This window comes from Stylophora pistillata, chromosome 5 (assembly GCF_964205215.1).
Source record: "Stylophora pistillata chromosome 5, jaStyPist1.2, whole genome shotgun sequence".
NCBI lineage: Eukaryota > Metazoa > Cnidaria > Anthozoa > Scleractinia > Pocilloporidae > Stylophora > Stylophora pistillata.
Window position 1 is genome coordinate 12,339,695 of NC_142523.1, and position 26,171 is coordinate 12,365,865.

Here is a 26,171-nt window from a genome sequence, read left to right on the forward strand (position 1 = left end):
TACGCATATTTTCCATACTATTCTCTACACATTTCCTATGTTACTAAAAAGGAGAATTTGTATAATAATCAAGAGGTGATCATTTCCTTAATTGTCATGACCTTAGGGATGATATTGTCGGGAGAAATTAGATGTTGGTCACTCTTAGAGGACAAGGGATTAACGACGATATTCTTTTGAAACGGAATCAAATCCATCCTGAGAGAGAGTGTCAAGAATCTTTTAAGGGTTTCGTTGACTTTGTCGCGCAACAATGATTCGTTGCGTGACGCCTTCTTGATAGTTAGTAACGTTAACTGTCTCAGTTTTGCCGGTGGCTAAAATACATACCTTTCAAGTAATTTTCTTCTTTCGTCTAAGTTATTTTGAACAGTTGCTTCCAACACTTATCATAAAAATGAAACAAAGAAAAAAAATGGTTTGTTCTCAAATATTTCAACGTTTATTAGAAGGCATTAAAATTGACCCTAGGTAAAGTTTTTTTTTAATAACGGGATACTTTATTTACCGGCTATTTCTCCCTTTAAATCATCATTTCGTTTTTCAGCATCTACAAGTTTCTCCCCAGCTTCTCTCGTCTCCTGTTGAAATTTCTCGGCCTCAGTCCTAGCAGCCGCCAGGTTCTCATTCAGTGAAGATATCTGGATGTTAAGCCTCGTTTCAGTTTGTTCTTTTGACTTTTTAAGTTCTTCAAGTTCTTGCGTTTCGTTTGCCTGGAGACAGAATACGGATATAAGAAAGAGAAAGATGAAAAACGTAGTAACAAATAAAAAAAGAGGCAAAAGATAAGAAATTAGACAACAATCAAATGAACACACGAATGAACCGATTAAGACTGGAAGCAAGTTAGTTTCAACCTATTTGGCCACTACCTTTGTTTTTAAAAATGACTGAGGGGGGGGGGAGAAGAGGGGCATTATGGCTTTAAAAAAGTGCTAAGTAGGTCACCCGTAAGGTGGAGTGGTGGGGGAAGGGAGGGGGACCAGAGTACTGGAAAGCAATGACTGGGGGGGGGGGGAGAAGAGGGGCATTATGGTTTTAAAAAAGTGCTAAGTAGGTCACCCGTAAGGTGGAGTGGTGGGGGAAGGGAGGGGGACTGAGTACTGGAAAGCAATGAGACACCTAGGCAAGTGAGGGACACTCACAGCAGAAGCTACACACAGCACATAAGAAATCGTTTTTCGGTAGAATCTATTTTTACCCCTTTTTAAGCATTAGAAAAGAAAAAAATATCCAAAACAAGGAAAACAAAAAAAGGGAAAATGTTCACCAGTTTAGTCTGAACAGCGGCCGTCTCCTCTTTCAATAGCAACTGAACTCGTTTGGAGACTTCTTTCGTTTCTTCGTGCTCTTCGATTGCCTGGAAACAGTTGAAGAAATTCTGTCAGAATTCGCCAGGCAGGTTACTTTTTAGTCTTACTGCTCTTTAGAATGGCAACACTCAAAAGCAAAACCATAAGTAACATACCCTCTGGAGGAAATTTGTATGCTAACCTATGAGGGGGAGGGTGGGGGACTGGGCGGAGAGGAGGTTTCTACAAATGCAAATATTCTTAAGAGGGAATTATTAGAAATGCAGAGAAAAAGGGAATTATTAGAAATGTAGAGAAAAAGGGAATTATTAGAAATGCAGAGAAAAAGGTTAAGATAATTAGACGTTCATGCCAAGGCTGTTTAGGTTGATACAACATCTCATTCTCTTTAATTATCTCCTCGAGGGGACTGAGACATAGTCAAACTCTGCCCATTAGCACTGAAAGGAATACAGATACCAATAGAGATACTTTTTGTTACCATTAGAGATAAACGGGTTGAAAAACAACTGCTCCTAAGACAAATATATGGACGTCCGAAGATTTCACTTTGTTACCTTCTTTAGGTCTTTTTCTGTGTTGGCCAGCTTGTTTTCGAGCTCCAGTTTCTGTTTAATTAAGAGTTGTTGCTTTTCCTGAGCCTCTCGCAGAGCCTAAAAATCACAACAAACCATTCTTTGAAAAAAGAAGAAGTTGACAATACCTAAACAATGAGTTCATGACATAACGCTTGCCATGTACGGGAAGTTGTACTCTTTCTTACCTGCTCCTTGGCGTCTTGTTCAGCTGCAACATTCTTCTCCAATTCCGCTATTTTCGTTTGCAAGGAAATTCTAGAGACAACATATATTTGCAAGTTTTTAGAAGGTCTTTTACACGATACAACTGGCAGTAAAAAAAAAAGGAGCAACTGGCAATCCCCGGTCGAGTGTCGTAAGTTATCTGGGATTTCATTGCGTCTGCTTCAGAGAGGGTGGGGGTCCGTTTAGAAAACGGACCCCACCCTTAGCCAATCAGATACAAAGCTAAAACCGATCACCACGTAGTCACTGGACTTTTCCCGCGCTTTAGCCGGTTTGATTGTTTTTCGCTTGAGTACTCATTTCTCATTCGAGATGACGTACTAACTTACTAAAGTTTTCGTTTTAAGATACTCAATTGAAATTGTTCGAAATAAAAATAACGATACAACTAAATAAAGCCGCTAAACAAACGACTGTGCAGTTTGTTACCTCAGTCCATTGAAAGCATCTCTCTGACTTTCTAATTCTTGCTCAAAGGAATCCTACAAAACAATGGTTTAAAGTGTTATGGACATCACTGTGAGTTTACTCCAGACCTTAAAATAAATAAAAACCAAACGTTTACATTAACTCGAAGAGCAGTGTATCACAGTTTGAACTACATACTCTTTCCTCCTTGGTCTTCTGTGTTAGTTCTCTTGAAGCTTTAAGATCGCCGTCCAGATTTAAAACTTGAGTTTCTAAGGCATTCTTAGCCTGACAAGAGCAAGTGTAAAAGACTAGAATTATTAAAAAAGGTTCGGGAAAAAGGCAATCTTTGACAAATGCAAGAAAAAGTTTCAAGTGATTTTCACATTTTCCACGCAAGAAATGTAAACTGACTTGTTTTTTCATACTTACGGCTATTTGAGAATTCTATGGGAACATCCATTACCTGACGAGCGAATTCTGTCTTGAATTACACGCGAAAACCGATATCGCACGAAACGCAAGGCGATGACCGCGATATCGGTTTTCAAGTGCAATTCAACGCAGAATTCACGAGTCATGTTATAGATTTTCCTTGAATCTCATAATTGAATAAAAATAAGAAATAAAAGAAAACAGCAACAGCATTGTTTACTTTAACTATGCTTTTATCCTAAGCGCGAAACAAGAGATGATTACAATATCACTTAGCCTCGTTTTCAACTCGCAATTCCACGCTTAATACCTCGCTTCTTTAACCAGTCAGAATGCGAGATTTTATTCAATTATACGATTCGTATCAATAAGGTAGCATCATGGTCTGAATGGGGTTCGTAATGGTTATGTCGTTTGATAATTTAGTTAGTTTATGGAGCTAAATATCTAAGGTGAGTGTCGTAAAACCCAAACAAATCCAATCGAGAGGAAGATCAGTATCACAACGAACCAATAAGAATTCGGAGTAGACGTAGTCTGCGTTTAGCGCGGGAAAACGCAAATTGCAAAGCTAGCCGAAGCGCGGGAAACGTGGATGGCAAAGCTAGCTGAAGCGCGGGAAAACACGGGTGACCAAGTCGCGATTTGTTTTCAGTTTGTATCCGATTGGTTGAAAGGATGATGTGAGATTTCTGGACCAATCACAGAGCCAAGAGAGGTATTGGGATTGGTTTAGACACTCGATTAAAACTTGCACTAAAAGCACTGGTTAGAACTCACTTCATTGAGTTGTTCCACAGTCTGTCTCAAATCACTCTCAGTTTCTTCTGCCTGCCTTTTGAATTGTCCAAGTTCCTCGTCTCCTGCTGCAACCTGGTTCTGAAGTTCCTGGTAAAGACAAATACGCGACCCGTCAAGTTTTAAACTTACAAGAAACTCTCTATAAAGCTATGCAAGGTAAACTGCATTAATTGTTTTCAATAAAAAAAAAAAGGCGAATGTCTCAGTGAGATTTCAGTTTCTAACACGATTGAAGAAGACACATTATGGCAAAACAAATTCCTTATGAATTTGACAAATAACCGACCTGGAAGCTGGTTCATACACTATGTTATTTCCAAACAAAACCTTTACTTTTAGTTCTAGACCAATTTTTATTGGATGGGCAATTCATGATTTAAGAACTATATGAACTAAGTGAGCCTAGTGTTGACATGACAACTATTGCTCAACGTCTAAATCCACGCCTAACCAACAAAAGATAACCTTGACCAGTGGCGGATCTAGGGTATCCAGGGGAGGGTGGGGGGGGGGGGGTTTGTTTGTGTGTGTTCACCTACCGGCTTTTCTTCTCTCTACGTTTATTTTTTACCAAAATAAGGGGGCCTCGGGGCCCCCGATGCCCCCCGGTGCCCCTCCCGTGGATCCACCACTGTTAACGTCTGACTTCCAAAACGACAGACTACCTTAATGTCACTCCGCGCGTCTTCCTGATCCTTCTCGAGCCGGCTAATTTTCTCTTGTGCCTCCTGAAAAAACAGTCCATCACACAATTAGCTCGAGAACATTGAAAAACACCACGATGTAAATATAAAAGCCATACGTGGGCAATAAGGCAATTATTTTCTCATGTCATCCCATCTGTTGCTCGGTTCATTCCTCTCATAAGCGTCACGTAAAGATCTACTGCTAAGCAACACAGCAAATTTTAAAGGTGCGATGATGTATCAGGGCTAATGTCTGCTAAAGTTACTCCCAAGAGTGAAAGCAGGAGTTTCAACTAGGGAGGGGTGGGGTGTGGTCCGATAATATGTAAGGTCATTGTAGATTGTTGTAAATACTACAATTTCTCAAGAAGGAGGGGAGGGGTGGGGTGGGGTGGGTAGTTTCTTCTTTGCTACATCCTTGACTTCTTGACTCAACTCTACTACCATAGACATATATTAAAGAGTTTTGAGGCCATTCCTCAAAACTCAAGTCATCACGGAGGAAAGGGTTGTTCCTGACCGTTTACCTTGGAAGCAGTTTGCAGTTTACAGAGCTGAGCTTCGTAGTTCTTGCAACTTTCGCATTCCTTTCTCAACTCCTCCTCCAGAACCTGCAATGAGTAATTTAGAAAATTTATCTCACGTAACACTTAAACCTAAATAATCCATTAGCCGCCGTCACAATAATTAAAGTGTTACCCATTTTATTGATTTTTTTAGGAATTTGATCCGTGAAAAACAACTGTACACGGTGTATGAAGACCTTGGTAAACAACTAAATCAGTGAATCGTAATTGAACTTATAACAATGAAGCTTCAAAAGCAATTGAAATAGCTGTGCTTTTAAGAGTCGAAAGTAATCCGGATGAATTGGTTTTACTTCACTAGATGCTTCGGCATTTCTCCCAATAAATCAGATGCAAGATTTAAACAAATTTCTTGGAATTCTCCGGTCGCTGGAGTCAGCATCCAGTATCCAGTATCCAAGGTCACAGATTTGATCATTTTTGTCACTTACTTTAATGAATAGTCACAGGTTTTGCAAGGTCTTAGCACGATCACGGTCAAAAGCTATCAGAAAATCACATCGCCTCGGGTTGACAAATAATTGGGAGGGTACTTTCCGGTTAATTAGCATATCTTTGTGGTCAACGATTACATAATAGCGTAATGTGTGCCCCAGTCCCCGACACCGGCGATAGAAATTTCACCACTTGCGTTTTAATTTCACCACTTGCGTTTTTCGCGCGCTGCGGGCGATCTTGCTCATTTCAACATTGTGTTCTCATCGGTTCCTACTATGGCTTCTAAGTACATGAAGTCGTTTTCATTACTTTTGTTTTAGTTTTATGACATTCAATTCGAAATACTTTCTTAGAATTCGCACCACAGTGTCGTCCAAACGGATGAGACAAAAATTCGAAAGACATCTTGGTTAGGAAGGCTTTTTAGGCACTTGGTTCCCTTTCGAGAATGTGCTTTCAGTTCTCACAACTTGTTGTATTTTTTCATCCACTGTGAACACCATTGCAACTGCTTTACATACCTAACCGAGTTAATTACCTCGATTTTCCTTTGCATTCCGTTCATTCGTTCATCCTTTTGCTCAAGAGATTTGTGCAGCTCACTGACACTTTTTTCTTGTTCAGCAATCTTTTCCACACACAAAATGAAATTGAATTAGGCAATGAATTTCTATTTCTTAAAACTACTTATGCTCATTTGTCATTTATGAAATATGTGGTAGTCTCTGAGAGAAGTATATTTTTAGATTAATAATAAATTATTCGACGATAAAAGATGGGGATAAAAAATATTTCTAAAACCATTAAGATACATTTTACAAAAGGCTGAGACAAAGTTAATCGACGACGTTTCGACGTTAACATAACGCCATTATCAATTCAAGAAGAATCATAAGTTTAAGAGGCTTAAATACTAAAATAACAATAGGTCCTGATTGAACCGTTTAAAACAATAAATAACTAAAAACTGAACAAATAGTCTTGCACGTATGGGAATCCGCTTGCACGTTCAACTTCGGTTGGAGCTTCTTGATAAGAAGCATTTCAAATGCTAAGCAATCAATCAAACCTAGTTTCACATTTTCTCAAATTATTAATTCCAGTAATATTTACTTGTTCATGTAGCTTTGATTCCTTGACAGTGTGCTCAGTTTCTAGAACTGTTAGCCGTTCCTGATGAGCCTGTTGCGAAATAAAAATAAAATAAAAAGTGAGCCGAACAGGAAGCAACTTGAAAACAAACACACACGCAGAGTTCACTTAATTGTCCACTCTAGCGGCTAAACTTTTCCTTGTAAATTAGTTTAGAGAATTTGGAGTTAGATCAAGATAACAACTTCGACCTGATTTTTTTAACATTCTCATTACCCGTTTGCTGGAAAATGCATGGATCTAATCGGAAGGAGTTACATGTTGATCACTTCTAGGAGTTAGAAGGATTAGAGCAAAACAAACGAACCTTCCCCTGTTCTTTCATGGCTTCATCGACAGATGATTTTTCCTGCTCAATTTGTTGAATCTGATGGGGAAAGTAATAAAAATTCTTATCTTCTAGACAAATCTCTTTAGTATATGATGTTTCAACAATACAAAGCAAAGTCTTAAAGAATTTATTTTAAGTTTTTGTCAGTGAAGTTTGATCAGTATAGGATTGGAAACACGTGTGCTCCTTCTCCTCTCCCCAAGTGATTTCTTTAAGTAAAGGAGAGTATGAAAAAAACTAATAGCGAAAAACATTGACCACCAGGTAGTGTAATAAGATTATTTCACTTGATAAAGGACTCAGTTCTCCCCACTAACATTAAAAGAAGCGGGTAAGAGAAATGTTCCCGTTGAACTATCGATAAAACTGGTTCATGTAGACAAAGGGCTAACCTTTGACTGAAGCTGTTGGCATTCTGTGACTTGCTTGTCACACATTTCCTGAAAACAAAGACACAAAGATGCTTGTCGAACCTTGCTTCGTCTTGAACATGGTGTTATCTCCGACATTTCCACCAGAATATGAACTACGTTATACCTTTGAAAAAATTGTGCTGGAAATTCACTTTAGTTGCCAAGGTTTGAAGTTTCACTACTCCTTCAGGATGGAATGATGGTTCTCAGTTCCAGTTACTGCAAGTATTTTATAGGTTTCCACCAGTAGTTTGGGAGGGACGTTTGGACACTAGCCAATCAAGAGCCAGTATTTTGTACCAAGTGGTAGGTCTCCACCAATCATATTACAGGATTAGCACGTGGTTCAAAATGCTGGCTCTTCATTGGCTAGTATCCAAACGTCCTTCCTTGGCTTCCTTGGCTTCATCCAACTACCTTTAATTGTACCCATTTACAAATTCTGGAAGAAAAAGATAAGGCTAGATTCGGGTGTCGTTTACGCGAAGAAAGATAATACGATACGAAACTTTGTCCAAAAGCGCTCTTAACTTCATTAGATGTTCTCTTCACCTCATCAAATTTCTCGTAATACCTCTTTTTCTTTTAACTTGTCCTTTACATTCTTTAGCATTTGCATTAACTCTGAGACTTGGTTCTTGCTGGACGCATCCAATTCTGACAGTTTAGCCTCTAGAGCTTGCTGAAAAACAACAAATAAAACCAGCAGATAATTAGACTTTCCATTTACTGGTAAGCCCTACCTATCTTGGTAGATGGCCGCAGAAAAGGCGCAAACTTGCGACTTAAAAACAGGGCATTTGCTCCGCATGGAAAACTCATCCCATAAAACAACAAGAGCTGAATTGATCCCCACGAGTTTACTTCAACGAAAGTTATTGCCTTCCCCCCCTTTCCCCGATATTAGTTGGGTGTTTCTACCAATTAGATACGAAGCCACATGTTAGGAGCTGGGCAAAACATACAAAAAAAAAAAATTGAGCTAACCTTTTCTTGCATGTAATGTTTATTCGTACTTTCCATCTGATCAGTCTTCTCCTTTAGGGACTGTCGTAATGATAGCAGCAATCAATAAAATAAATGGTTTCAGCAGAACGCAATGCATTGACATAGCAAAGAGATCGCATTTCAAAAGAGTGTTGTGAAGCGCCAAACTGAAAGTTCTCAAGGAAAAAAGTCAAATTGAAAGCGAGCAACCTGGCCGAAGCACGGATAGCTCCAGTAGACTAGCTGAGAAGGTGGAGTGAGTTTTCACGATCATTTACAGAACGCAGACAGTAAACGAAAAGCAAACTAAACTAGCATCAGAGCAAAAGTCAATTAAGTGTCGAAAGTAAACCACGATTGCTTTGGTTAAAATTAACTTTGCTCCGTGACTGGTCCAGAAATATCGCGCCATCCTCTCAATCAATCAGATGCAAAACTAAACACAATCGAAACTTGGTCATTCGAATTTTCCCGCACTTTAAGCAGGTTGCTTGTTTTCACTATGAGTCACCGTTGGCTTGTGATGACGTCAACCTTTGTTCTGATTGGTTGTTGTGAGTACTTTGGTTTTGCATTTCGAAGCTCGATTGAAAACTGCTCTCAGTAAGTTATACAAGTCAAGCTGTAAGAAGAACCTCGTAAACCACTTAAACTTACTTGCGAAGTAGAAGCTAACTGTTCCTTTAACGAAACAATTTCCTTTCTTGCATCTTGCTGTTCAGATCCCAAATTGGAAATAAGTTTCTCCTAGACAACAAAATTTTAAAAAAAACCTTATCAGTAAAATATGCGTTGTAAAATGTAAGCTACCTAAAATCTTGCACGCCATTTCCTGTCGTCGTGCAAAGCCAAACGCTGTTCCAAACACGGACACAGCGTGAAATTCGACGTGGCCCATCGTCTTAACCGTTTGGTGGCTGAGAATGACTGGTGCCCAATTTCTCTTTACAATGCCACCTCTGAATCACTCATTAGGGTCGCAAGTATAAAGGAAATGACCACCAACTTAAGAAGCTCATGATTGTAAAACAAATTCTCCTTTTCAGCACCTTAGGAAATGTATGAAGAACAGCATGGAGAATGTGCATTAAATCAATAACTCCGATATTCTAGCGAAAGCCTGGAGGCTAAATAAGCATTCTAGCGCTCAAAGGTCTCTATAACCGTGAAACTTGTTTGCGCGTCAAGAATAGAGTCTTTATTGATTCTCCCTCCTTTGGTAAAAGCTGTTTATATTCTAAAGAAACTTTTTAATACCGTCTGATATTTCATAAAGACACCGCATCGTCAAAAATAATTCCCCTTCATACAAGAAGTTTTTTTTTTGCTCTCCCGGCCCTTAGAATCTCGTTCTCTGCATTTTAAAGAGTCGACACTTATCGTAGTACAAACCTTTTCTTCTAGTAAAGTCTTGGTAGATGTCAAATTTAATGACAGTTGCTCCTTTTCAATCTCCAAAGATTTGATGCTCTCTGCAGATTTTTCCTTAGACTTCAAAATAAAAAGAGAGGGATATTTCCGTAAGAACATTGCAATTTGAGTCTAACAATTTGTCTGATTTGTGATAAACAATTTCTCACATTTTTTCTACTTTAGAAGATGTCGAAACAAGCCAATTACCTCTTGCAATTCTCCTCTTAAAACCAAAATTTCTTTTTCCTTTTTGCTCAAGGACTGCTGCGCATCATCGATCTGTTTTTCCAAGGTGCTTTTCTCGGACGCTTTCTCTTGTTGTAACAATGTCATTACCTCAACCTAGAGAAAAATAAAAACTATCACCAGACGTACCCACGGATGTATCGATGTATGAGGCCCTTAGCAACACGGGCCGGCGACAGATCTGCAAGGGATCAAGCCCTCCTCATTAGTGCCAGACCCCCGGCAAACCTCTATCTTCCAGACTGGTCTCCAATCTTCCCACGAGCGCAGTAGAAACGCGCATACTATAGGGCTAATAGGGAGGGCATGTGGACAGGCAAATACAGAACTAAAACCAATTAAGACTTGGTCGCCCGCGTTTTCTTGCTTTTAGGTGGTTTGCTTGTTTTTACTTTGAGTTCTTATTGGCTCTTCAAGGTGTTTCCCTATTTCTGATTGGACGTTGTAATTACTTTGGTTTTAAGGCAAGAGTTCCACATAACCCCATACATTAATTATGCATAGAGTGTTGCAAAGAAATCTTTATAGTTAGTCTTTATGAAATGAATGCATAATTAATATAAGGGGTTATATGGAGCTCTTTCCGGTTTTAGTTTTACGACAGTCAATCCAAAAACGCTCTGATTCAATACCTTTCCCTTCACTTCAGTTTCAAGCTGTGCTGCCCTCTTTGCATGATTTTCCAGTTCCATTTCTAAGGTCTTCGCTTGGATTTCAAGTTTTGTGTGGCTTTCCCTTATGCTGTCATAATCTTCTTTCAACTTTGAAAAATAGATGAGAATCCGATGTTACCAATGATACCCACAAGATCAACGACAGTTTACAAATAAAATATGAACATAACTTGTACACATAAACTGCTTCACGTAATATGTCAAAAACGAGTGCGCGCGTTCCATCAGGGGTTCCAGACACCGAGAAACAGATGAAAGCACGAGGCCGCAGGCCTCGTGCTTTTATTGTTTCGAGGTGTTTGGAACCCCTGATGGAACGCGCGCACTCGTTTTTGACATGACTTCTCAATCGCGCCTTAAAAATACAATGCCATAAAGCATGCAAAAACAATGTATTCCCTGTGGGAATGGTAAATAGCTCATGCAAGTCTCTGCCTGTATTTTGAAGGCTATCTTTAAGACAAGAAACGGAGAATGGAGGAAGAGGGAATGGGGGATGGGGGAATGGGGAATGGGGGTAGGGGGAATGGAGGAATGAGGAATGGGGAATGAGGAATGGGGAATGGGGAATGGGGAACGAGAAATCTTTAAAATGGGGAATCTTTAAAAGCAGGAATCTCTAAAATGGAGAATCTTTAAAAGCGGCAATATTTAAAACGGAAAATCTTTAAAAGCGGGGTACTTTAAAATGGAGAATCTATGAAACGGTAAATCTCGGCTAAAAGCGGGAATCTTTAAAATGGGGAATCTTTAAAAGCGGGAAGCTTTAAGATGGTGAATCTTTAAAAGCGGGAACCTTTAAAACGGGGAATCTTTAAAAGCGGGAATCTTTAAAAGTGGGAAGCTTTAAAAACGTAACAATTTTTTTTTGGTGGATGGCAGTGGCAATCGATTATTATTACTCTTTTTTTATTAACCTGAATGGTAGGTCAGCCATCAGCCCTATAAGCAATTATGATTGAATACACTGATCTACAACGTTTTCCGGTATTATCTTCAGGGTTCAAATAACAGCCTGCTGCTGGCGGCAGCTGTAACTTTTAACACACTTGCTGGCAATTTTTCACCAAAGAATTAAAACTTTTATAGAAACTATTATGCTTATTGATCGTCCAACTGAAGTAAAAGTCGCTGTCCTGTTATGGTGAACATTTATATCAGACAATAAAGCAGCCAAGGAGAAAAGCTTATACGTGAGCGAACAGGGCATCGGTCCAACGCTTTATTACAGTACGAGAAACCCAGTGAGGAAAATAAAGGAAAGGTATCTTATTTGCTGGGTCCAAATGTTGTGTTAAGTACTTCCAAAAGGGAAACTTGTAAACAAGAGGATGAAAAGCCATTAATTTCTTTATTTTAATGTTGCGTTCCACGAGGGAACTTTCCGGAATTGTAATTTTCACGTTGTGACTAAGTTATCGAGGTACGGTTGTGAATAATTGACTGTATGGTAATTGAGGTTGCCAATTAAAATTCAAGTGTCTTGATCAGTGTTTTCATCAGTTTTTTAACTAAACGGGGCAACGTTGATCTAGATTTTCATTGGGTATCAAGATACATGCCCCTGACCGAAATGGAGCACTTCGATCGGCTTCTAACCGTATTAATAATTAATGATTTGAGAAAACTGCGTCAATTGTCCCGCCCAAGAATAGAACAAAATGACCTATGTCACGGATCTAAGCTGGATCTCCAGGGCGTGCCCACGAATACAACACAACGACCTTAGTCACGGGTCTAAGCTGAGCCTTTCAAGGGCGTGCCCACGAATACAACGCAATCACCTTATCATGGGTCCAAGCTGAGCCTTTTGAGCCAGATTGGAGGTATGAACCACTAAAAAAACGGTTGCACTCGAGCCAAGTTGCCCATCCAGTCTGAGCTCATCCAAGTTTCTGAGGCATGGAGTGACTATAAGTATTGCTTATGCACTCTTCGGACGACCGAGGCCTGGGCCGGAGAGGCACTGTGAGAGTAACAAATCCTGCCCAATCCTGCTCGAGATCATAACGACCCGGCCAGATCTCGTACCAGGAACTCTCGACCCGGAGAACAGCGCGCTTACAGTTACTCCACCGAAAATTCTGTCATTGCTCAAAAGCCAGCACAAATGATGTTTTCTAGTCAAAATACCTTCACATTCTGCTGTTGAAGGGCACTCAGTTCCTTGAGCTTCTCCTGTAAAGTCTCCTGAGAGGATCGCACTTGTTCATCCAAGACAGACTTTTCAGCGGCCTTGGCGGCTTCGAGAGCCACAAGGCTTTCGCTCTAAACAGAATACAAGAATGATTGGACTCAATCAAAATCTTGTGATTACTCATATTTCAAGTAACATCGTTTGTCTCGAGATGCTGTCACTTCCCATGTTATCAGCAAGCTAAACGTAATGTGCCACTCTCAGCTAAGTACAGTAAAATGCTTCAAGAGGTAAAGCGTTATTTGTCGACCTTATCGGCAGATGACGACTTACTAAGTATGGAGTCTAAAGTGACCGCATCGTGAGACAACAGATAATTATTCTATTTTTTTTTTCACAAAGAAACTGGCACAACAGAAGACACCGACCATAACATCACCTTCTGAGATTGTCTACATCGACAGTAACACTCAGGTTTAAACATGTGGTAAACATGTTCTAACAACTTGTTTTAATTACAACTTAGGCCTTTGCTTAAAGCTGCTAACTTGTATCAACAAGTGGACACCTAACGTGACGACTTAACTTTCTATGAAACCAATCACTCTGCTGTGATTTTACTACCAAACAGTGTATCACTCACTTTTTCTTTAACTTCCTTTCTGAACTCCTCCATTTGTTGTAACGAAATCGTACACTGTGATGTAAGATCTGTCACTGTGTTCTCAAGTTTGGCTGTGTTGTCTTTTTCTCTTGCCAACTCTTCCTCGACCTGTACGATTATAAACGACAGACACAAATACATGAAATAAACACTTACTTACTATTACAGTACTCATCTGAAATGCATACTCAACCTTTTTTTGTTGCTTATGCATCTCCTCAATCTTCATCGAATGTTCTTGTGTTTGAGTTTGTAGCGTAGCTTCCAGCTGCTGAAGCCGTGTCTGATAACTTTCCTAAAGGGTAAAGGAAGTAAAGTAAAGTAGCGCTTTAATTAAATCCATATGGCAGTCATGTAAGGCTGAATTACATGAATTTACAAATTCCATTAACCATTCCATTAACCAAGGAAAGGTCGTAAAATTCCGCAGTTACGAAGTAGATTAAAGGACGTTCCATCAATTGGGATACGTTTGCGTAAATTCCCAAACAGACGGAGCTCACCAGGCGAATAAATATAGCGTTCAGTGCGACAATGCACATCGTTGACTTCGCTTAGCGGGAAACTTGAGATGGATGAGAACAAGTTTCGACAACCAGACGGGCGAACCAAACGTCGACAAGAAATTTGGCAGCATGTCCAAGGCATAAGAAATATATCTTGGAAGTTATATGAGTAAAGGCAGAAGTGTCATTCCTGAATAAGTTTTTCTAACAGCAAAGGACATTTTCCCAGGGATCGACATTAAACGCCATCCCACCAGCCATTGGCCAGTGCTTTTCGATTTCCACTGGCCAGTTTGGCTTGTAAACAAACTGAAACTGTCGCAACATCTAAGATGTCACTAGCCACTTGGCTAGTAGGTTGTAAAGTTAGTGTCAAACCCTGTTTTTCTGTTGTTTACTCTGAGAATTTGCATCGAGGAAGACATGCCATTTTGTAATGTATGTGAATTGAAAGAAAACAAACAAAAAGGAATCGAACTCCAGGTCTTATGAATTAGTATTGTACTGTGATGCTCTACCACTGAGCCTCAGATAACTTGATGGTGAGCAATGTCGTACATTAGATTTCGTATATGACAACCAAACTGTGCACTATCGTGATCAGCGGTTTCAAAATACCTTTTCTTGTTTGAGTTGTTCAATCACCGTTTCAGCTCCACCGCCAGCTTCAATCTGAAATTTAACAATAGGTGGCTAAGATTTTTGTCAATTTGGTTCACCGAGGATGAAATTTCTCCAGGTAACTGTGATGCCGTACTCTGTAAGCGTGACAAAACCCCAGTATGGAAAACGAGTATGGAAAACGAGTTAATCTCCGGGTCACGTGCTGACTTTTTTAGTAATATACCTTAGCAATGAGATCCGTCCTTTCTTCTTCAAATCTTGCAATGTCATCCTTCTTTTGCTGAAGACTACTTTCAAGGTCTTTGATCGAGAGTTCTCTGTATACAAAGAAATGTAACAGAACCAAAAGACAGTCTCATGCGCATCCATAAGGAATTTCCCTTACGGTCGGCCATACATTCCTTGTGATTTTACTTCGGAGAATTTCGTATTGGATCAACTAATAATCCCCCGATTGACATTGTTCTTTAGTGACGTCACCTGTCTGCTTGATATTGTATAGCCTGCAGAACAGACGTAATTTTTTGCGTTTTACGGGCGAACGGAGAAAAGCACTGGGGCGAGCGCGAAGCGCGAGTCCCGCGCGCGGGGAGGAGCGCGAAAAACTAACCTTTTTTCATTTTTTTTCGCGCTCTTGCCCCTCGCGCGTGACTCGCACTTCGCGCCGCCTCGCGCTTGCCTCCGTTTGACTAAAAAATGCAAAAAAACTTCGCCTGCTCTGCAGGCTAGACATCGAATTGACGTTGTAAGGAGAAACTCTGTCGTGGTCATTCATGAAAGTGAAAACGGATAAGATAACCTAGATGGTTCCAAAGAGAATAATAATTATACCAGCTTACAACTTCTTTAAACCTTTCTGTAATCAGGCCTCTGGGTTCGAAATTTTAACTCTCCACAGTGTTGGAAATACATTTCTTTTAATTCTAGAGCTGTAGGACTGTGTTTGTTGTTCAATCAAATTACATCCAATGGTTCATACTTCTCTCTCAGTTCTCACTAACTTTCGAATTGGAAATGTATCAAAATTGTAAAAAAAAATTCAGTGCTGCTCACAAACCTGTTTTGAGCTTGTCTCTGTTCTTCTTCCAACTGGTTTTGCAGGTTTCGAACTTGTTGATTAGATTCTTCCTTTAAAGTCACCTGTTAAGAGCAATCGCCAAGCCTTGATTCATTCTGATTGTTATAATAACAATAAAAATAATATTTAATGAGGGAACCCAACTTAATTATAATAGGGAGGTTTTCTGTCAGGCCCTTAAGTGATGCTCACGGTTTTCAAAGGTTAGGGTGGTGGGTTTTGCAATCTTTGCATAAAAGCGACTTCTACTGACCTCAGAATCTAGTTTGCCTTTTGCCTCATTCAGCTGCTTTTGGAGATATTCAATAAATGTTTCCTTCTCTTTCAGAACAACATTAGCCTAGAAAAGCAAAAATATTTCACACCTGATGTCATCACTGATACTAGCCGAGAAACAAATATCAACTTGGAAATCTGTAGAAAAATTAATTCAGACTCTCATTTCATTTTACTTGAAATTTTCAGTAGTCCCCATTTAGTATATAATTTCAGAGCTGAACAAAGAGTTTCCAGCAATCTGATTGGTCAAGCGGTTCCTTATATGACGCTATATAAACCGCTCCACGCGGTTTACATAAAATGTTAAACCCGAAGGCGCGCTATAAAAAGAGCCTTGGGTCCCACTGGACCATTTGTCAATCAACCATCGTGTGATGTAGAAATCTTAGAGTCAAGTCAGCTTGAGCTACAGCTGCTCCAAAGCAGTGAAAAGCGGGCGCATTCCTCAAAATTGTTTTATGTCTTCATCACAATACAAGAATTCTTGAGATTTGTATTTCCTTTCTCCAATGAAAACTGTCTTTATTTGTGGCAGTAAATTTTAGATCGAAGTAGGTGGTTCGCACGTTACCTCATGCCACCATGCTGGTGGAAGTAAACAATAGATATCTCATTAGCTCCTTTTGTTCGTCCACCAGCATTTAAATTTGACCCGCACACGTCAACGGTGAGTGACAAATGAGCCTAGGTCTTCACAGGGAAGACCTCCTTATATAGCGCGCCTTCGTGTTTAAAATAAAATGTTAATAAATGTTACTAAAGTGTTACGATTTTAAAAATTTCTCTGTTATTCAGCTCTGAAATTATACTAAAACAATTATTCACCTCAGGTTCGGTGAATATTGTCGACTTCGTCTCGGGGATTATTCGACGATATTCACCTAACCTGAGGCGAATGATTGTTAATTGGAAGTTGTGTTCTCTTGAAATTTTATATTTTTTCCCCATGATATTTTCTGATTTAACCCTTTAACTCCCAGAAGTGATTAACATGTAACTTCTCCCTATAATATCCATACATTATCCAGCAAACAGGTAATGAGAATACTCAGACTTATCAGGTAGAAGTTGTTACCTTGATTGAACACCAAATTCTCATAACCAATTTACAAGGAAATTTGTAGCAGCTAGAGGGGAGAATTAACAATCAGATCTTAGCCCTCCTACCTGGCTGAGATCATGCTGAAGGTTGATAAGATTACGTTGTTGTTCCTGGCTCTGCTCCTGAGCTTGTTTTCTGTTTTCTGTAGATGCTGTTACTGCTGTCTGTAAGCTGTCAAATCATGTCACATCACTGATAAATCAAATATTTCAAAACAAAAAACACTGCTCTTCAAAAAAATTTTCCTCATCTATTCATTTACCTCTGCACTTGTTCAATTTTTGCTGCCTTTTCAACCTCAAGCTCCTTCACTTTCATTTGTAAGCTAAAAAATACGATAAAATTACAAGCCGTCTGTTATATTGGAAGATGTAAACAAGAAGTAAACAATAAATTGTTGTCCTTCACAGTCTGATGATCCCACCTGTTGACTTCTGTTAAGGTTGCATTGAACTTTTCCTGCCATGATTTGTGCTCCTCTTCCTTTTCTTGCCTAAGTGATGCCACTTGTTGCTGTGCAGTAGAAAGCTGATTCTGTAAAGTGATCACCTCATCACCAGATGGTCTTTGGAGAAATTAAAAAAAAAAAAACATAAATAAATGCAAGGGACAAAATTAATGGAATGATAAAGAAATTTAAAGAATGAAAATTGACAGTCCAAGATCCCACAGACAGATGGACAAAAAGCAGTCAGTCATTCAGTCAGTGAGACAGACAGTTAGGCAGACAGACAGGCAGACAGATGGGTCAATCGGTGGATGGGTCAGCAAAACGTGTTAAATGCTTTTTTCACTTTTCTTCCAAATCACAAACCTTTGCAATAGCTGTTTTTCTAGGTTTTCATTTAGCCTTGTTTTATCTTCTAGCTGTTCCTAAAAAACATGAAGCAAAGAGTAAAATTATAATGCATTTTGTACTTGCTGAAAAAACCTGTTAGCAATTGCGGTAACTATCATTTTAGAAACCTCTCTTGAAATCAAAGCAAAAGTCAGAAGTTTCACAAGGTTATGTAAGATTGGAGGCTAAGAAAAGTATATAAATGAACTAAACTTATAACCAAGAGTAAAACTTTTCAAAGTCAAATAATAACAGACGGTAACTAAGTGCCTGACTGATACCATGCATACTAAACAAAACTCACCTTCAACCTGCTGATTTCTTCACTGTTAGTCTTCTGTTGCATTTTTTCTCCTTCCAAAGTTGCTAAGAGTTCAGCATTTTCTGTTGCCTGTTAGAACAAGCAGACCCTCTTAAGTAGAGTCAGAAGAATTAAATCTCAGTCATATATTTAAGAAAAAATTAAGACTTATGGTGATTATAGTCTAGAGAAAGTACAACATATAATTTCCACGGTTGATAACTTGGCTCTAATTGCACTTTCATGTCTAACTAATATTATAGGAAAATTTTATTTTCTGACCAAGAAATTATGCCTTAAGTTGTATGTAAAAACTGATATCACACAAATCATGAACTGATGAGTGCAATATCAGTTTTCAAGTGTAATTTGATGCAGAATTCACGAGTCCCATAATGGATTTTCCATGAATTGTATAATTGAATAAAGATAAAAAAAGAGGAAAACAGCAATAATATAATTAGTTTGTTTTTATCCTGAGTGCAAAACAAGATATGCAAAAGAGTATCACTAAGCCTTGTTTTGAACTCGCAATTCTACTTTGTAAACCAATACCTAACTTTGTAAACCAATCAGAATGCAAGATTTTAATCAATTACGTGATTCTAATGGTAATTCCCTTTTCAAATAAAACCAACAACCCAGACCACTCCTGCAACTCTCTCCAGTTTGCTTTGCTCAGTGCCTCAAACTTCCACCCAAAGAAAGACTGTCGTTCACCAATGCTCACGATGAAGGTCAATGTATAGGCTGTTTCAAGTATTGCTGTGGGCATTTAATAGAATTTGTAACTTACAGGGTTTGTAGTGGGGCTCCCACGCACTTCGCACGCATGGGGCAGAGCCCCATACCCATGGAATATGGTCAACCTCTTTTCATTTGGTTGTCACGTGACTGACTGAGCGTACGTACGTACATACGTACATATGTACGTGCCTTCAGATGGCATGGGTAGGGTTGGGGAGACTATCAAAACGAAGGGAGGGGTGTCTCAGGCAAGTCTTGGCAAATGCACATCTTATATGTCATCATTAATATTACTTTTCAGTTCTGAAAAATGTCAAATTAAAATTCCAAGACTTTCCAGGTTTTCCAGGGCCTGTACAAACTCTGAACTTAGATAAAGAGGCTGGAGTTCTATTGAGCCTAATTTAAAGTGATAATTCACATATTCCACTCTGAGATTAAGAACAATAAACTAAACAATTAACTGGAGTAGAATTGCCAGTTGAAAACAAGGCTTAGTGATACTCTTTGCATATCTTGTTTTGCACTCAGGATAAAAACAAACTAATTATATTATTGCTGTTTCCCTCTTTTTTTAGTTTTATTCAATTATACAATTCAAGGAAAATCCATTACTCGACTTGTTAATCCTGCATTAAATTACACTTGAAAACTGATATTGCACTCATCAGTTCATGATTCATGTGATATCAGTTTTCCCACACAACTTAAATTTCTAAGACTTCGTCGTTTATGTAGTGATGACTGATTTCCACCACAAATCAGAGTCAATGTGCCAGTTTTTCGACAAACGTGGTTACCCTGATTCTGTCGTTCAAACGGGTTACCACCACGTCCGACTTATTGATCGACATTCAACACTACAAACATCGCAAAAGGAAGGTTCCCACCGCATTCCATTCACTCTCATGTTTCACCCTCACAACCACTCAGTTAAATCCATCATTCTTAAAAACTTTAAATTACTTCAAAATGATCCAGAGACAAGCACTATCTTTTCACAGCCTCTGCTCATTTCATTCAAACACGACAAAAACAGAGGCAATTTTTTGGTCAGAAGTTCTTTTCAGACTAATGACCAACCAGGCACTTTTAAATGCGCTCATGCACAATGCAAAACGTGTCCTTTCATTCACAACACTGAGAAAATATCGGGACCCAAACAATCCATTAAGATCACCGATCACTTCAGGTGCACCTCCGCCAATGTAATCTATTACATAACTTGCACTTATTGCAAAAAGATTTACATTGGCAAAACAGGCAGAAGACTAGGTGACCGATTCAGAGAACACCTATGCAACGTGGAGAGGAATGACAAGGACACATCGAAACCAGTCGCTAGCCATTTTAATTTACCCAATCATTCTAAGCAACATATAGCAATCTGCGGTATTTCCTTACACTTAGGTAGCACGGAAAGCCGCAAAACTCTTGAACAAATTAAGGCTCATCTTTCAAACCGACAGTCTAAATCCCACAGGTATCAATGAATGCTTTTCATTCCACTAATTTATTCCTGTTTTTCTGATTGCCATGTTCCTACCAATCACGTAGCTCCATTTTCTGCCTTTAAAAGCACACACAACCCAAAATTCCTCTATTCACTCCAACAAAGGGCTAACGCTCAAAACGTCAGCTTTTACAACTGTAACGGTGGCCAATTTACCATTTCAACTTTGTTGATATATTCAAATTATTTCATTACCCCCACCGATGCAACGCCAAACAGTTTCTTTAGAAACTATCAGCCTTTAAACAATGAACTGTTTATATGATTCCTTACTAGTTGTGATGTTCTCTGTGCTAAGCTCATCTGTTCACTCTGGCTTCCTGTCTGAGCTTCCAGTGCCTTGGCTAATTCAACCTTAAGCTGTGCAAACTCTGCCATGGCTGCAAAACAAAAATGAAAGTTCACAGAACAGAAACAGAAATGAAGTTCAACTTTTTTTGGTTACCAAACAATATGGTTATCAGTGGTTACAACCATTTTCAAAATTGTTACAAGTTAGTCAAAAACCTGAACTGTCCATCAGATAGAAACAATTGCTTGAAACCATCAAATGGTAGTAATGGTAAGCTAATGGATATTAATAAGCTGTAAAATATTAACTTGATGATTTATTATATCATATTTAACTGTTTGTTTGAATTAAAATCTTCTCCCTCTGTCTGACCCCAGAGAAATAATAATGATCTTACAAGCCTCATTTTCTTGACCTTTAAATATATCTTATTAACCAAGCGCAAGGGCCGATATTCTTCCAGTACGGTCCCTAGCAAGCTTGGTTAATAAGAAATTTATTATACGACTGAAGTTCAAAGGGCCACAAGTGCGATATCATTCGGGACCATTCGAGATAGTGCCTGGTCCAATACTGAGAGAATATTGACCGGCAATAGAGCATTTTGATTGGTTGATTTTAGTTATTGGCCCTCTGACTGCCTGAGTCGTGTAATAATGTAGGTTATGGGACCTCATTTTTTCCTCTTGCACTTATAGCCTGAGTGCACCTCAGCCATAAATCAGAGTGGAAAAAACTTGGTCCTTAGATTACAGTAGAGATCTTGAATTAGCCAGCTTACTAGGTGATAAATAATGCATTTATTAGTTAAACCTTATCAAAACATCAAGAAATGGTTAGATATTCTAGTATTCTCAGATAGGGACAAATAAATGGAGGTCCTGTCTCCTGCAGGGTTGGGGTAGGAGACGTTAATTTCCCACACACAAGATTACTGTGTGATGAATGTCCTCCCCTGGGGTGGGATGGGTGGGAGGGTGGACTAGCACGAATGGTTCCTATGTTCCTTTCTAGTCCTTCCCCACTGCAAAAACTTAATGCAGTGAAAATGGACTAAATTAAATTAAATCAATTAAATTAAATTTAAAAAGCGCTAGTTGGGAAAACATCTCAGCCATCAACCACACCCTTAATCAGGATCTTAAACGTCTAGCTGAATGGCTGGCACAGAATAAGATGTTCATAAATAATCAAAAAACCAACTCCATGCTAGTAACAGGGAGGCACCTACAGAACAAAGTTGCCTCTCTTTCAATTGATGTTAATTTGAAAGGAATTCCATTGAGAATGTCACCGATTTCAAGCTTCTTGGCAAACATTAGATAAAGACGTTGCTTTTGATTGTCAGATAGATGGGTTGAGCAAAAAACTTGTGAAACGGATAGGTCTCTTTCGTCATATAAGTCCTTATCTAAAACGGAATCAACGTGAAATTTATTACTCCAAGATTATAAAACCTGTGTTCTTTTATAGCAGTTCGATATGGACCTCTTGTAGTAAGGAAAATCTTCAGAAACTTCTTTCGTCTTCAAAAACGTGCGGATAGAATTATTTTAAATGCCAAAAAACGGCCCCTTCTGTTCACTTATTCAATACTTTAAACTGGATTCCTTTCTATGCCCTGTCATATGTAAATCGTTGTACCTTAACCTACAAAAGACTTAATGGTAATATATACTCCAGAATATATAAATGACTTACTAATCAAAAACTCTGACATCCATAATAAAAAAAAAACAGATTCTGTAATCTAAATTTAAGTTGCCCTCGCTACAAGAGATGTACGGAGGGTGGCCGGATGTTCACCGTAAGAGCAATCCAAGAATGGAACAAGGTAAATGTAGATCTTAAATGTAGTCCTGGTGCAAAACATTTTAAAGGATCACTCTATAAAATTAATCAATTTTAAAAATCAATTTATTACTCAGTCTTTCATTAATATCTAGAAGTTTTATATCCTTTTTACATAAATTATGTTTGCGAGATTGTAGGTCAGTTTTTGATTAATTTTCTCTTGTATTTACTTCAAAGGCCACTAGGTTATCAGTTTAGTTACTGTCAAATGTTACCCTCTCCAATAAAGTCTACTTACTTACTTACTTAAACACTAACACCAATCAGAGTGGAAAAACTTCATCCATAGCTTACAGTAGGGATCTTGAACTAGCCAGCTTAGTATACTAGGTGATAAATAATGCATTATTTTATTAGTTAAACACTAACACCAAGAAAGTGGTACTTACATTTAACACTATTTTCTTTTTCATCCAGAAGCTTCCTCTCTGATTCCTTCCCCAATGTTTGTTTCTCCTATAACAAAAAATCATTTCCAAAAATAAGATCACCAAAGAAGTGTATGCATGTACTAATTGTGTATCAAATACAAGGAGTGTTTCTGGTCCAAAGCCACATGTAGACTTGTTACCACTGACCATCTCCAGTGAGCTAATTTTTTCCTCCAATTCCACCTTCTCTTTTGTCATCTTGTCAACCTCTTCTTTCAGAGCAGCAGAATACCATTTTTCTTCTTTTAATGAAGCATTCAACTCATTAAGCTCTTGCTGTAGATACATTATTTCTTGAGTTTTACCCTCCAGTTCTTTGAGTTGATTTGACAAGAGAGAAACTTCTGACTCCTTCCTAGGAACTGGTAACTCCTCATCAAATGACAGCAAAGAGCCATGCCTTTCATTCCAAACTTTTGTAGTGTTTGCAGGTAAACTTTGTGACAAATGTGCATCAGTTGGTTTAATCTGGGAGGTGGGAATATATATAAGAGGAAATAATAAAAAGATTTACCAATACATCAGGTTTTTTTTAAGGAAGAAAATACCTCAGTTCAAATACACTTCTTCTTTACTTCCTTAATGCAATAATAGTAATAATACTACTACCACAACTACTATTTATAATAATAATTATAATGATAAATAACACATTTAAAATATAATTTTTTCAATGCCAAATCATGGATCTTGAATTTTGCAAAGTAATGCCAAAAATTACACCCTGCAATATCCTCCAATAGTTTTTTAAAGACTGACTTCAAATTTATGATGATTTTAGGATGCAGGTTTAAACTCAGTACACTTTAATCAAACTTGCAAACCAAAAAGTTGATGATATCATAAAATGCATTTCTAGGGTATATTTTCAGATAGTGGGTAATATACTGTCTATACAGGTTTGTTACCAAGCTCTGACTGCTGGCAAAGTTTGCTGGATGAAAATCAACAATCACCAGCTGAATTTTTGGCCAACAATTGCTCAGTAAAGTACAGTGGGCAATTCTGAGGTTACACATTAAATATTAAAAATATTATTAAAAATAATTCATCATCCTTAAGCTAGTACCTCTCTTAAAATTTCAGCTGGCTGCCTAATTTCTTAGGCTGTAGGGAGAATTCAATTTTTGGTCACTCTTAGGAGTGAAGGGGTTGGTATTGATGTATCATCCAGTAGACTGGTGACAAGAACAAACAACCTTAAAAAGAGAAGTTTATGCTGATATGACAAGAACTTCTCCCAACCATACAGGGGGATATGTAACAGCTGGGTGGGAGAATTTCTTATCAGATCTTACTATTAAGAGATTCACTGTCTACAGGAAAGTGTATTACTTACCGTGGATTGATCGTTTTGGGTCTCATGAACCTGATCAAAATGACTCTGTAATTCTCCTGGACTGTTGAATTTTTTCATACATAGAGGACAGATGAAATCCTGGTTTAAAGAATAAAAAAATTAAAACTAAAGAAGAATTCTACCCAAAAAAATGCAAAACAAAAATTGTTTCAGGGAAATTGAAAGTTATTCAGAGTAGTTAAAAAATGTGCTTCTTTTCCACATAACCTGGTGTGAGGCTTTGCCATCAATGGAAAAAAAAACTGAAATTACAGATAAGTTACAAACAGACAGGGTGTGGAAGAGAAGTAATGAATTATATGCAATTGAAATTTATTAAAATATTGATATAATAATTGATGGATTAAACCAAGAAATAAACCATCTTATTACCAACTTGTGTAAAAGAAATTTGAGCCATGTCTGTGTCACAATGTCAAGAGAACACAAGTCAAAATGCACAACATGTCTGTCATGTTTTGAGTTTGTTGCATGACTTTATCAACCCTTTAACACCCAGAAGTGATGAATGTGTAACTTCTCCCTGCAATATCTAACCATTCTCCAGCAAACAGGTAACGAGAATACTCAAACTTATCAGGTACAAGTTGTCATCTTGATCTAACACCAAATTCTTATTACTAATTTACAAGGAAATGTATGGAAGCCAAAAGGGAGATTTAACTGTCTGATCTTGGGAGTTAAAAGGTTATTAAGTACCCTGCATATCAAGAGATTACCTTATTGATAACCTGTGCATAACCATACCCCTCCCCCCCTCCAAGGAGAAATGTTTCTCCTCAGGGGGTAGACTGTGTCAAAATTAATCAAGCAAAGGATTACACAAGGAGCTGGTTAAGAAGAGTAACCTTATTTCTTTGTATTCTCCAGCTGTTTTTTGCTTAATTGCTTTTTCATTTGGCTTAAAAAAATTTTTTCACTTGGAGAACAATTTTTTACCCCACTTGTTGATGCTGGTTCACTGTCAACATGAGCCGTTTCAAAATGGATTTGAAGATCCTCTGGGGAGTTGAAGGAGATCATACATACTGGACAAATGAACCCCTGAAAAAGATAACGAAATTACAATGATTAAAATTGGAGTGAACTGGAAACAGCGAGGGTTAATAAAATTTAATCCAACTTTTCCTTGTGTTAATTTTTATTTCCATACACCCCAAGACATTACCATCTTACAAAATTTGACATTGTAGACAGAGGGTTTCACTTCCTGGAAATAGGGGTCATGAAGTATGACTGAAAATTTCTGAGAGAAAGGGTATTGAAACAGTTGGAGGCAGGGAACAAGGAAACAAAGCTGCCAGACATTGGAGCAAGAGCTGATTCCAGGAAAAGTGAGAGTCTGACCCTACAGATAAGACAACGTGATGGTCTGCTAGAAAATTAATGTTCATTATCATATGAAAAAGCAAATGTATCAATAGGAGTTAATTGTTCAAGCATTTCTATGGCTAATGATCATCATCTCGAAACTCGCTTTCACTAAAATAGTCCTCAGGTGCAAACATAAATCTGCTTTAAAACTGTCACAAACCAAACTTATAATGGCTCGAAAATATTGTGGTAACAGACCCGTAAATTACGGTAAAATTATTTGAAACAAGTTTAAACCATTCTTCGAAATGCTTACAGACAAAAATTCTGCATTGTGTTCTACACAATGCTTGGGAATCGATTCCCTACGTACTCTTAAGTTTCCAACTGCATCCAAGCGACTTAAGTAAGTTTTGCAGAGATAAAATGTTCAACAGAACATGT

At 38.3% G+C, this 26,171-nt stretch overlaps 1 protein-coding gene across 1 annotated transcript in view; it reads right to left on the bottom strand.

The window, feature by feature from the left end:
- LOC111339421 (uncharacterized) overlaps nucleotides 1-26,171 on the bottom strand; it is a 30,979-nt gene that overhangs the window by 4,186 nt on the left and 622 nt on the right. The window contains exons 4-40 of the mRNA XM_088759313.1: nucleotides 25,353-25,457; nucleotides 24,393-24,491; nucleotides 23,201-23,521; nucleotides 23,012-23,078; nucleotides 20,750-20,856; nucleotides 18,220-18,306; nucleotides 17,892-17,950; nucleotides 17,502-17,642; nucleotides 17,340-17,402; nucleotides 17,143-17,248; nucleotides 15,950-16,036; nucleotides 15,676-15,758; nucleotides 14,842-14,935; nucleotides 14,613-14,666; nucleotides 13,682-13,783; nucleotides 13,468-13,596; nucleotides 12,821-12,955; nucleotides 10,646-10,774; nucleotides 9,975-10,109; nucleotides 9,747-9,845; nucleotides 9,012-9,101; nucleotides 8,355-8,414; nucleotides 7,942-8,049; nucleotides 7,347-7,394; nucleotides 6,931-6,990; nucleotides 6,585-6,653; nucleotides 6,010-6,099; nucleotides 4,974-5,057; nucleotides 4,426-4,488; nucleotides 3,740-3,847; nucleotides 2,723-2,812; nucleotides 2,546-2,598; nucleotides 2,077-2,146; nucleotides 1,871-1,966; nucleotides 1,271-1,360; nucleotides 509-713; nucleotides 331-385 (exon numbers count right to left, since the gene is read on the bottom strand). Of these exons, the coding sequence (XP_088615439.1) occupies nucleotides 331-385; nucleotides 509-713; nucleotides 1,271-1,360; nucleotides 1,871-1,966; nucleotides 2,077-2,146; nucleotides 2,546-2,598; nucleotides 2,723-2,812; nucleotides 3,740-3,847; nucleotides 4,426-4,488; nucleotides 4,974-5,057; nucleotides 6,010-6,099; nucleotides 6,585-6,653; nucleotides 6,931-6,990; nucleotides 7,347-7,394; nucleotides 7,942-8,049; nucleotides 8,355-8,414; nucleotides 9,012-9,101; nucleotides 9,747-9,845; nucleotides 9,975-10,109; nucleotides 10,646-10,774; nucleotides 12,821-12,955; nucleotides 13,468-13,596; nucleotides 13,682-13,783; nucleotides 14,613-14,666; nucleotides 14,842-14,935; nucleotides 15,676-15,758; nucleotides 15,950-16,036; nucleotides 17,143-17,248; nucleotides 17,340-17,402; nucleotides 17,502-17,642; nucleotides 17,892-17,950; nucleotides 18,220-18,306; nucleotides 20,750-20,856; nucleotides 23,012-23,078; nucleotides 23,201-23,521; nucleotides 24,393-24,491; nucleotides 25,353-25,457 (3,641 nt within the window). The remainder of the gene's footprint in view (nucleotides 1-330; nucleotides 386-508; nucleotides 714-1,270; nucleotides 1,361-1,870; nucleotides 1,967-2,076; nucleotides 2,147-2,545; nucleotides 2,599-2,722; nucleotides 2,813-3,739; nucleotides 3,848-4,425; nucleotides 4,489-4,973; nucleotides 5,058-6,009; nucleotides 6,100-6,584; nucleotides 6,654-6,930; nucleotides 6,991-7,346; nucleotides 7,395-7,941; nucleotides 8,050-8,354; nucleotides 8,415-9,011; nucleotides 9,102-9,746; nucleotides 9,846-9,974; nucleotides 10,110-10,645; nucleotides 10,775-12,820; nucleotides 12,956-13,467; nucleotides 13,597-13,681; nucleotides 13,784-14,612; nucleotides 14,667-14,841; nucleotides 14,936-15,675; nucleotides 15,759-15,949; nucleotides 16,037-17,142; nucleotides 17,249-17,339; nucleotides 17,403-17,501; nucleotides 17,643-17,891; nucleotides 17,951-18,219; nucleotides 18,307-20,749; nucleotides 20,857-23,011; nucleotides 23,079-23,200; nucleotides 23,522-24,392; nucleotides 24,492-25,352; nucleotides 25,458-26,171) is intronic.